This window comes from Tyto alba, unplaced genomic scaffold (assembly GCF_018691265.1).
Source record: "Tyto alba isolate M040663 unplaced genomic scaffold, T.alba_DEE_v4.0 Super-Scaffold_45, whole genome shotgun sequence".
NCBI classification, from domain to species: Eukaryota; Metazoa; Chordata; class Aves; order Strigiformes; family Tytonidae; genus Tyto; species Tyto alba.
Genome location: NW_024881321.1, coordinates 5,933,946 through 5,946,612, shown reverse-complemented (window position 1 = coordinate 5,946,612; position 12,667 = coordinate 5,933,946). Strand labels below are relative to the sequence as shown.

At 41.1% G+C, this 12,667-nt stretch overlaps 1 protein-coding gene across 3 annotated transcripts in view; it reads right to left on the bottom strand.

Annotated features, from left to right (window-relative positions):
- The window catches only part of VWA8 (von Willebrand factor A domain containing 8), a 194,830-nt gene extending 186,867 nt beyond the window's left edge, over positions 1–7,963 (bottom strand). For 2 of the 3 annotated variants that reach the window (XM_042805819.1, XM_042805821.1), the window contains exon 1: positions 7,589–7,792. In XM_042805819.1, coding sequence (XP_042661753.1) covers positions 7,589–7,733 — 145 coding nt within the window. In that variant the 5' untranslated portion in view covers positions 7,734–7,792. Of the gene's footprint in view, positions 1–7,588; positions 7,793–7,891 lie in introns of those variants that run through there. The other variant, XM_042805822.1, reaches the window with a different exon arrangement.
- Positions 7,964–12,667: the final 4,704 nt, after the last annotated feature.

The window sequence follows — 12,667 nt, the reverse complement described above, 5'->3', positions numbered from 1 at the left end:
CTCTCTGAAACAAGAAGATACATGCAAGAAGAAACAGCCTCAATACATGCAACCAGCTCTTTCTGCTGCATCTGGAGTAGACAGGTGTGAATTGCACCTCTGCCAACACGGCAATCCGCACATGCAGGTAGCCATTAACTGCAATGCACGGAATCTGACACGCTCTCTTCTTTAGAGCTACGTTTTAGACAGAAAACTATATTAATACCTACATCTGCTTTTTATGATACCTGACAACGGCTCTTCAGGTGAGCAGGCCTGTTTCTTCCACTCAGTCCCCTGAGGGCGACTGAACAGAAAGGCACGGCCTCCAGCTCCAAGCCCCGCAGCTGCAGAAGAGGCAGCCGGAGGCTGGGAGAGCACTTCGGCAGGGCACCCCTGCATGAACACCCTGGGCTTTTACTCTCCCCCTGCATCTCCAACTCAACCATTCTCCAACACAGAATAGCAGAGCTCGATGGACCTTTGCTTTGACCCACTGTGGATGCTTCTATGTTATAATCTCAGTAAAAAGGCTTCTTGAAGATGCAGCTTTATTGTGCGCTTGGCACCTTTGACTGGTCTTCCATTTAAAAGCTAGTATCACACCAACTATCCTCTCCCCCTCCCAAGAGGAGACTATTCCCTAATCCTACCGTTTTTCCCGTGGTGAGAAGAAATGTTTTTCATATGGTGAGAAGAAAAAGCCATTGAGGTTTAAATTATTTACAACACTGGTCATATCTGAAGATAAACAGATTGCATCTCAACCACAATTTAAGAACGTAAGAAGCAGAAAGAAGTTTTATTCAACATATTTTTGGTGAAATAACACATTAAGAAAAAAGAAAGAAATTAATAAATTTGACATAGCTATTTTTAAATAAAGAAATTCTACGGTGAAAGAAACACTGTGCACAGATCTATATATGTGTTTAGTTTATTGAGTGCACAACAGAAACAGTTCCAATCTCATGAGTAAATTTTTATATTATCAGGGGGTTTGTAAGACACTGCAATGAAGCTTCAGGAATGTTGAACTTTTAGGTGGCTAAAATTATTGCCTCTTGGCCTCTTTAGTCCTCAATTTATGTGAGATTAACACATACCAAGTCATTTTAGTATATTACACAATCAGTTGTACACAGACCATCCATCTGGTCTCAAAAGCTAGTAACAGCGAGTATATTAAAACTGTGAAGGTGCTAAGCTCTTCTAACATTAATTTCTGTGTGATAAGATCACACCTGTTAGAGGAAAGTTCAAAATCTACATTATATTCAAATGAATACTTTCAGGTCTTAGTTTCATTCTAATGTGAAGGAAAGGTTGAAAAACAAACAAGACACTTTTAACTGATACTTATCCAGCACATTTCCATAAGGACATAGAAAAGTGTGTCAGCCCTCATCCTTGAAGAGATAACTTATTTTGAAGAAACAGAAATTACACTTTCCAGGATTTGTTTTTCCATTTTCCTCAACTTTCCTAACAAAAAAAAAAAAAAAAAAAAAAAAAAAAAAAAAAAAAAGAGCCTTACCTCCGTAATTTACTTATTTCTCTCAGTTCTTACTGGCCATCTTCATGGCTGCAAATATTACACACAGTCACTGGGAAACACTGTACCCTATTCTGCATCTTATAACAGTACTGGCAGCCTCCCACAGGCAGGAGTATGAGGACAGAAACCCATTCCCTGCACTCACTAGGTTTGCTCCTTGACCACTGCTGCCTCCACATACAGATGAGGTGGAGCTCAGCTGCTGCCAACTGAAATAGTTGGATGTTTACACAGAAAAACCCATCTTCAATCTAAGCAAAAAAATCCACTTAACTCACTTTTTTTAATGAGCAAAAGAAAGTCCTTCCCTCTAAGAAACTAAAGTAATGGCTTCCAACATAAAATTTGAATATTACTCAATTTCTACTCAATATTATCGTTAAACCTTCTATTTCTTTTTTAATTTTCAGTTTTGAAGCTAATGCTTGATTTTTCAGTTGTCTACTTTAGGCTAATGATTCTCTTCATTGGTTAAAAGACCAAAGTACGATTAAAACAAAATCTTGGTATTTATTCCAGGAAGGAAACCTTTTCCTCCATTTTTCTGCATTAGTAGATCAACAACATAAACATGCAATCTTATCTGACATCCAGTCATGTAGGAAGCTTACAACCATTTCTTAGCAGAGCACTATTTTTTGTTTAGGCCAATAGCATACCCTGAAGGTAGAGAGTCTGATGATGATCAATTACAAAACCGTTATGATGTGAGAAGTCAGTTTTAAATTATGATCTCACATAGACCTGATATATAAATTTCAGCATGTCTCTTAGCAATACACTTACCACACCAAAGAAGTGCTAGCTTCCCACTTTATTAATTACCAAAATACTTTCAAAATACTGGTCATCTTCTCCAACTTCATGCTCAATATCAGCTTACCACCAAGACATGATCTGATGAGCTGTGGCTCTGGCTGGCTGAATCTCAAAAGCCTTCAAAGATGGATGTTCCAAAGCCTTTCTAGCCAATCTCTTCCCCTGCTGCACTACTTTCCTAGTAAAAAGGTTTGTCCTACTGTCCAGTCTGAACATCCCAAGCCTCAACTTGTGATGACTACCTCTTGATATATTATGTACCACTATTTGAGTTAGACTTAAGTTTTGTAACTATAAGTTATCAACAGATTTCTCCTCCCTTAGGCCTCTCCTTGCAAACCAAACAAGCCCAGTTCCTTCAGCTTCTCCAGGCCCCTAACAATGTTGGTAGCTCTCAAGTGGACTCCATCAGTGTCTCATTTACTCCTCAGAATGAGGGAACCCAAAACTGCACACAGCATTCCAGGCAGAGCCTCATCAGTGCTTTCTAGAGATGAACCCTCCCTTTATCACTGCCCACGCCCCTCCTAATGTAGCCCAGTCTGTGGTTCACATTATTTGTTACCAGGTGTTCTTATATTCATCCAGATACCCACTGCAACACACCAGTCTTTTCAACAAAGCTGCTACTCTGCCAGTCCCTCACTAGCCTGTAGTGACACACTGCAACACTTAAGTCCAGCAGCAGAACTTCATACTTCTCCTTCTTAAACTTTTTGAGGTTTCTGTTAGGCTAGTCCTCAAGTTTTCAAGGTCCCAAAGATCTGCAGTATGTCAGACAGTAGGGGTTTTGTCCCTGCATACCAAATAACACTTTTATACTGCTCTTCTGTCGTCTGTCCTTATTTCCCCATTTTGTATGCCCCCTTTTTGCATTTTAGTTGAGAAGTTTCCTGCTTGGCCAAGCAGGCCTCCTGCTGAAATAGCAAATCTTCCTGCACTGTGGAATGGTTCATTCATAAGCCGCCGTTACATTTTCTTTTAAAATTGTCAAGCCCTCCTGGGCACCTTTTTTCTTCATGGCTGTGATCCAAAGGATTCTACCTACTGATCTCCTGAATAAGTGAAAGACTGTAGTCCTTAAGTACAGGATCTTAATTCTGATGCCAACTTCCCAGCCTTCCTCCAGAACCACAGGTCAGTAACGTCAGGGTCACTGCAATCCAGGCTGCCATCTATGACCAAACCATCCACAGTTCTTCCCAACTTGTGAGCAGCAGATGAAGTGAAGTTACCCCTGATCAGGCTCTCCGGCATCTGCGTTCCAAAATTTTTACCAATGCAGTCTAGAAACTACCAAGAGCACATGCACAATGCCAGATTGACCTCCTAGCAGATATCTGGATGGTTGAAATCCCCCACGAGCATGAGGGCCCATGAGTGGGAGGTTTCTGCTAGCTGACTGTAGAAAGCGATATCCACTACCTCCTCTTAGTCATAGGGTAACAGATGCCCACCACATCCCCAGTGTTCCCTTTCAAATCTTCTGTGGACAGTGCTACTTATGTGAAAAATCATCTCAGAGTGTTTTAAAACTGTATGAAGACTCCTGAAGTACGGTTTGCTCAGCGCAGAAAAGCCAGAATATCAGTCTCCTCCAAACTGATCTTAGGTATCAAATACGTTAGTAAAATTTCAATAATGTACTCCAACTAAAAAGAAACTACAACTGAAAATCAATAGAATTGTTTTTTAAAACTTCCCACTTACTGAAAAGATAAGCAAAATAGACAAAGCAGCTTTAAAATTCACTATTCCTACGCAACTGTCCTGAATCCCTGAGTTTGCCAAGCAGGTTCAACCACATCCTTATGTATTGAAATGGGCAGGACTTGCAGAACACATCAACACATATCAGGACTATAACACTTGCAAAATATGAAAATTTAAATATTGAACAACTGCCAGATATTAAACTCAGAAGCTATTTACCGACATCTACTCATGGGAACAACGGTAAAACCCTACCAAAGAGCATACAGAGGCTTATCTGCCTGACAGCTCATCCCTTCCTTCCAGCTATATCAGCATGTCTAGTAAAAGACACTATTTTTTTTGCCACCAACCTTTTGTCTCTTAAATGTTGGAGTAATTTGAAATAACCCAGGCACAACTCTGCAAACTTTCACAACTGGCTTCGAAAAGTCTCATCTCCATTTGCTGTTTTTTTCAGTTGTGCTGACGCAACAGCTGTTTGTAAGGCCTCGCCATAAATCAAATCACTGGAATCGTTTCAGTCACCACAATGCAGCCCCCCAAGTATAACTACGGAGGCAATGAACAATAGCAGTGATGTTAAGAGAAAGACAACAGAATGAAGTCTCTTAAATAGGTTTTGCCACACTCCCAACTGTCAACCTGTGAACTTCAACAAGATAACAACACAGGTAAAGTCGAAAAAGGGAATGTACTGGAAGGCATTTACATCCATCATTAACCAGTTCTTTAGTCTTTGGACAATGATAGACCTGCAAAAAGCCCCACCCAAAATCCTTCTAAACACATAGTCCCCTTCATATTCTGCTTTCCGATTATAAATTTTTACCACAATCACTTAGATCCTAACTGATCCTACACTGATGACTAACATTACAGGATTCTGAAGTTTGATACAATTTTCACAACTGACTGTGTTATACTCAGCAGATACTCTTCTATGTATTGAGATCTTTTAGGCTTTAAACATGGGTTTGATTAGGAACTGGGACTGACCAAGTCTTGGAAAGCATAGGAAGTGAACCTGGACAGACAGCTATAGAAAACAGTGAATGAAGCTAGTAAGTATTTTGGTCTACAAAAGTGATAAAGTATAAGCTGTTTCATGTACGTTGAGCAGCAAAGCACACAAGAGACCTTCCTTTGCCTGTACTATCTGACTGGCAATGACTTTTATTTTTCCAACTCTACAGTTTTCACCAAATTTGGCATTTGTTCCCGCTAACCCCTTTAAGTGTCTCTGATAGTGTATTCCATCAGATTTTTCCAAAACCTTAGTATTGCATACAGAGAGATGCAAACAATTAAACATCAGTGAACTGAGTTACGTAGAACCTCATTTTGTTCAGGTTATACTGTGTTTAAAATAATAATCACAAGTAACTCCGCAGTCTACAAAAACTTGATTCTTTTCAGTCTTCTGGAAGGAAACATGAAGCCTGCATTAATTTGACAGTCATCCTTCCACAACATTTTTTACTGTAAATTAAGTTTCCCTCACTAAATCAGTTGTGCAAACCCAAAACCTTCCTAGATATTCCCATTACCTGTTAGTCTCTGAGTTCCTCTGTCTTTCACTTTGAGATTTCTCTTAAGCTTTATCACTAGATAGCTCTAGCAGTTCCTCCACAGCCCCCAGTGCACCAGGAAGCCATAGTCAAATTACAAAGGCAGAGCTGAAAAGCTAAGCATGGTCCTTCACATATAACAGGACAAAATCAGGCAAGTTTCTCCCTCACACTTAAAAAATACCGTCATAGGCAGTAAATCTTATCTGGCAGGCATGTCAGATCCAGATTACTGGGTAGACAACAATTTGCTGTTTAGCTGACTGTTAACAGTGTCCAGCCTTTTTAGAAATATTTTCTTTATCAGTAGGGAGGAGACACACAACCTCAATACTGCTTAAAACAAGACCTGTAATTACAGCAGCTGCGTAGAAATAGTAAAAACACATATTGCATGCAAAATTTTAGACCTTTGTAACTTCAGTAACCTCAAAGGAGTGATAGGGCCTGCATCTTTAAAATAACATTAATTTTAAAAACCCAACAAAAACCGAATAGTAAATAGTATTCCTAATGTCTAGGTCCCAAAATCACAGGATCACAGGAAGCACTATAATGAATGTCTCGGGTGCCGAGAGGGCAAGTATCCCTACTATTATCTCTCAGCCTGCCTTTAAGGAACTAGAAGATTGTCTAGAGCTTTGAGATTTGAATCTTTCTATCAAAACTATTACCACCATTGACTGTAACTGGGAATACTGCTATTATTCATATACATCTACAGTGTATTAATGCATATTGCTAAGTTACACTCAGTTACATTCCACAGCACATGGAAATTATGAAGTATTTTTAGTAATACTGCATTTGTTACTGTTTCATTTTCCTGGATTTTTTGTTTTTCTTAAGGTTACCCTACCCAACAAAGAGCTGAAAATTGTTGAGCTACCTTCTTTAGGTGCTTGTTTCATACATTGTTAACTGTTCCCTTTTATTCCTATTTGCTTCAATATAAATATCCCCATTTTTTTTAGTACTTTTCACAAATAAAATATTTTCTATTCAAAAATTCTTGAAGGAATTTTCTGGTTATCCATTCCTCAAAGGCTTTCTTCTTAGGAAACCTTTGAGAAGCCAAACATATATTTAAAGAAATGAACCAGTCAACTCATACATGGATAACAAATAAATAAATAAATGGTATTAAAGGGGTGTAATTAAGAGCTTTAGTGAGTACCCCACCATCAGAATCACTTGCTGTCATTCTGTCTCCTTAATTCACAGCTGCTGATCACCCGCTCTGTATTTAGTAGCTTTGTTGCTTTTGGCCTTTATCCAGAAAACTGCCAGCTACCACTGGCATATGTCATGGTTTCTAAACACCACTTCTGCTCTGCGCAGGCCTGTCATCTGCCTCAAAGGTCACCAGAGGATATTCCAGGACAGTTCAGGTCATCCCTCCTAGCACATGCAAGCTCAAGGTCAACCCCCTATCTCATTACCGCACGCTGCTGGCACGCTCAAACACGCATCAGCCTTGGCAACCCCTGACATGGATATGGCTCTGCCTCAGCAGGGCAAACCCATGCAATGCAGAAGCAGGAAGCATCGCAAGATGGTAATAAGCTGCTCGACGGAGAAGGGCCGTTCTCACAGGTACAGGCTGCGGGGCTGCTCCTTGCTTCGCTGCCGGTGAAACATTTTGGAAGAGAAGCTACGGACAGACGCCCTAAGCGTCCCCTGCAAGCCTGTGACCGCACTCCGCCCTCTCCTCGCCTGCAGTGCTCACGAGCATAAGAAGAAACTAGAGCGGTAGCGCCAAGTGGCCAAACCACCAGCCCCTAAGGTGGTAACCTGGCCTCCCAGGCCTCCCCCGGGGCCGCCTGGCTGAGGGGAGCGCGGGGCTGCCCGCCTTCCCCCGGGCCCGCTGTCAGGGCCTGGGGGGGGGGTTGGCTGAGGGGAGCCAGGCTGTAATGGAGGCCCGGGGGGGTGGGGGTGTCGTTACCTGAGCCGTGCAGCAGCGCCCGGACCTCCAGGCGGCCCGGCCCCGCCGCCGCGCCGCCGCCCAGCACCTGCCGCAGGAGCAGGCGGACCCTGCGCGCAGCGGGACCCCCGGCCCCGCCGCCCAGGCACAGCACCCGCGACTGCATGGGCCGCGCACCGCCCGCCGCCGCCGGGCCCAGCAGGGGGAAGGGAAACGCTGCGGCACAAAGTTCCCACCGGAAACTCGTGCCGGGCCGAGCGGCGGCCGGGGCGGGTGCGGTCCGGCGTGGGTCGCGGCGGGGCGGAGGCCGCGGGTTGAGTTTACCTGTGCCGCCGGCGAGCCCGGGGAAGGCGGGAGGGGTTCCTTTCGCCCTCAGCGGTGCCGGAGCGGGGAAGCAATGGCGGGGGGCGGGGGGGGGAGCCCCGGGGCCCCTCAGCGAGGGCCGGAGGGGCAGGTGATGGCGGGCGGCTCCCCGCGCCCCCTCAGCGCCGGCCGCCGGCGGGGCTGAGGCCCCCGGTGTGTTCGGTCAGGAGGGTCGGGGCGTCAGCTCCGGGAACGACGTGATTTTATTTTATTTTATTTATTTTATTTTATTTTATTGTTTTATTTTATTTTGTTTTGTTTTATTTTATTTTATTTTATTTTATTTTATTTTATTTTATTTTATTTTTAAATATAAATAAGGTTGAGCTCCATAGCTGGAAACGTTTAAAACACCCTGGAGAGCAAGGCGTGGGCATCGGTGGCTGAGGTAAATTCATGCGGCAAAGGTATTTCCTACCTCTCTGTTAAATCCTGCTGAATTCACGGGCCCTTCCATCCCAGTGCCACCACTCACCTGTGTTCTTGTGATTAGTTTATACTTTAAGAAGAATTTAAACCGCGTTACTCAGGAGTGATGTTTTACATACGCGTGGTTTAGATGTGGGATTTTTTTTGTAAAACAGTATGTTATCAAAGTAGATTAAAAACAGTAGATAAAAAACAAAAAAAAATTTAAAACAGTATGTTATCAAAATAGATTTAAAACCGGGCTTGTTTCAGCTAATGTTACTGCTCTTAGATCTACATGAAATTTTGGGATTAAATTTTAGAATAATCTGTGAATGGCCGAAGCTTTCATGATAACAAACTAAGCCTAGTTTCAAGGAAAACCCAGTTGAGACTTGGATCTTGGCACCAGTAAAAAGATGGTGAGGGAGCTTCGCAGAAGGTAGAAGCCAGCATCACCATCTTCATGACCTGTACTTCAGTTTTCAGGTATCTCACTGTCCATGGGGCTGTGAGATTTTTTCTCCAGTAAATCTCCCATTTCCTGCATGTTTTCAGTATTGAACAATTATCCCAGAGGACAACCACTAAAGAGTGAGCTAAGCATCTGTTTAAACATAGACAGCTCAGACTTCTAAACCCCCAAAAGATATTTTGAATTATGAATGTTGATCTAGTCCTAGGTGCATTCCACAGCTCAGTATTAGGTGCCTTAAACACTTAAAAGAGGTGAGATTTCATCATCTTCAGTGTTTTCTGTTGGCTAGAGTGTTAGTTTGGTATAAACTCTATTCTTAGTACCTAACGTAGGTCTATGAACCTGCTTTCTGGGTCTAAGGCAGGGTAAACTAAATGGAAACATCCTTTTATGGATATTGCCCTAATTTCTTGGAAACTGAAGATCAGAAATGCTGGAGGCTAAAGATAGGCTAAGTAACAAGAAGGTCTGGTGAAACAGAGTAGACTCGTTTATGAATATTATGTTGATCCTTTTGTCATATCTATAGAAAAGTTAATAAATAGTAATAAATTGCAACAGATATGCAAGCAATTAACCTGAATACTGAATAGATTTTATGCTATGCTGGAAATAATAAGACATTTAAAAATGTTGTACAGATTCACAGCAATTTCACACTGAATGTTCAAAGCCTCCTTTTACCTCTGTGTTTGTGTGTATATATATACATATATACATCTGTCAAGCTAAATGCTTTAAATTTCAGCTTTTTCTGAGTCACGTATCTGTAAAATGTTTTGCTTTTTAAAGCATTGTCTTAAAATTCTGAATTAGTCAACTTTTCCAAAATTTTAAATTCAGCCTTGAGTTCAGCCTCCAACTTTCCATTTGCAGCAAAAGAAAACTGTGTTTACTGATTTTCAAACCATTGCTGGGAAAGTTATGGAAACATGGTTATCTCTGTGCATAATTATGGAAAGGGAAATTTTGTTGAATATACATGTATACAAGCATACACAAAGAATTAGACGCACAATTTGAATGCTGCATTGGTTTTATGTTGTACTGTCAGTCACGACACCACTCAAAGTTTAGTGTAATTTAATAATATGAACATACAGAACCTAATTTTTCTTGTATATACATGTGTATACCCACAAGTGAAATTTTATCTGTAACATTGTATAAAATTTATCATTTTATACAATGTTACATTATTGCTTGAATATGGCATCTACTTTGCTTGCTAATCATAACTGATGCATATATGCTTTACATATCTGGTACTTGCTCACGCCTCTCTATGGAAAGCACAATTCCATCAGTGGTTCAGTGCTGTCATGAAGTGGAAGGATTTAGCAGGCTGCATCTGGTGCATTTGTGAAGGCTTTCACAGATGATTTACAGCACTAGTAACAAACAGCTATTTCATATTTTCATTCCCCAGTTTAACAGCATTCTTATTTGGAATGTGAAGTTTCTTAACAAAAATACTTTTCCTTTGATTAAACAGAAGAGAACTTACTCCAAAGAGTGAGAGCTCAAAATGCATCTTTGTGACTTGACAGTTTCCAGACTGTTCTCTCTAGTAGCTGTCAACGACTTTTCTGTGTAGCTCTAGCTGCAAGACTAAATTAGACACAGGTGCAGTCTAAAAAGAACAATGCATCATCTCTGCCTAGTTGTAGTCATTTCTCCTACACAAGAACAGAGAATACAGCTGAGATGAAATCCTGGCTTCATCTGAAGTTTATAGGAAATCTCCCATTGAATGCAGCGAGGCCTGAATTTTACCCAAATGTTCTGCCTGAACTAGAGTAACTGAAGTCAGTTAGTCTTCATTTAGTGTTAAATCTTTGTGTGGAGGGTAGGTCTAACATTAAACTCCTTTGAAACTATGTCCAGAAAATGTGAAGAGGCAAAAAAGGAAGTCTATTAGGATTCAAACAACTCCCTAGTGGTGTGGGTTCCATCTGACAATACTAACAGAGAAGGTCAAGACATAGAGGCAGGCCTTGCTTCCTAGTAATTCTCATTCCTGAGATCAAGAGGTTACTTTTGCATTGTTTTGTTTGGGTTTTTTTTTTTTTTTTTCAGTTAGGCAATATTAGTTTCCTCGGTTTCAAATTTATAGTTGTTTTCCCAAATTATCTGCAGCCAACAATGGCTCACTTTAGATACTAGATGTAGACACAGTCTGGCTTGTTTTCTTCTGCCGTGTATCAGTTTTGAACAAGTATAAGTACTGATTTCCGTGGAGCCACTCTAATTCCCTATAATGAGTCTTTGTAATACCAGAATGTGATTCTCTTGTATGGAATCCACTGGGAACAATATGAATCAAATAAAAATGGAAATGCACAGCTGTTCCTTTGTTGACTTGAACCCTAAATTTGTCCCCTATTTTAACCCAAGTTGATTTAAAAAATGGATTCATCAGTAAGATACCAAGGTTCTAATGTAAACTGTCTTATCTCATGGTTCTTGCTAAACTGGCTGTCATTCATAATTTCTTTCTTTGCATCTAATAATTAGAATATCCAGCTCTTCTTTCTGCACTATTATAAAACAGGCAAGAGTCAAAGCTAGATTTTGTTCTACAAATGCTGTTTATAACAGATTTTCCGCCCCAGAAGAATATATAATTACTGCCTTTTTAGTTAAGGATTGAAAGGGGTTTGTTCTTTGTTTGTATGACAACTGCTTTCAAGAAATTAATATCCACTTTATTAGCTTTCTTAGTATCTGTTCAGACCCCTCTGTCTCTTTGTTACTGTATACTGCTTGTACTGTCACACTGAACTGAAACAGCAAGTAAGGATAAAGTCATTATTATTTTTTCTAACAAATAATGACATCAAGGTAAGGAGGTTCTTGCCATCTGATTGCTCACTGGAACTGACCTAACAGCCTCTAGCTACTTGGAAGTATATTTCTTGAAGATCGCTATTGCAGCTGTAAAACCCGTATAATTTTTAAACGTAGAGGGAACGTAGAGGGTAAGAACAACAAGTAGCCTGTTGAGTGGTACTGCATATTAACATTTGTATATGTGTTACAATATAAATGCTCAGCGAGTATAAGGGCCATAAGTGATGGCATCTGTAATTTCTTATGTCAAACTCCATCTGTTTTCAGTAGTTTGTAACTCCACCATTCTTTAATAATTTGGGCAGAAATTTCTCATGCTGAATTTCTGCCTCAGGCTGAACACTTCTTTTGAAAATTTGAACAAAAATAGCTTAGCCACTTTTCAGAAAAGAAAGAAGGAGTGTTTCACTCAGAAGCAGCTATAACCCTTATGTGACTGGGGAGGCTACACAACTGAGCAGTCGCATCACATGAGGGAAGTGCTTCCTACCTTCCTTGGTTCTGTTGGAGAGCTGACGGGACACTAAGAGGAGGTTAAAACCTCTGTCCTGCCTGATAAATCTGCATCTGGTTTTACCCACGTGAAAACAGTTCTTAAACTAGGAGCTTCACTGTTCCTGAGCTTTGGAACCAGGGCTAGAATTCTGCTAAGAGAGTCATTCTGGTTTCAGAAAGATGCTTTTTGATGACCCCAATTTTTTGCTGAATCACGAGCTTCTGAAAACTGGGGAATTGTACTATACTTCAACAGCCAAATCATCATATTCTGTTTGTATGAAGTATGACCTAGGATAAGACTGCACTGGTTGAGCCAGACTTCCCCCTCTTATTTCTCCTGCAAGGCCAGGGAGCACTACAGACAAAGACAATCTCTGATGTGCTTTCAGTGCTCCTCCTTTCCCCAGACAGAGGAAACAGAGTGATGAGGAGCCAAGCCTGCAGGGACGGTTAGAAAATGGTGAATTAAGCACAAGGAACACAAAAGGGAAGTGGGGGCG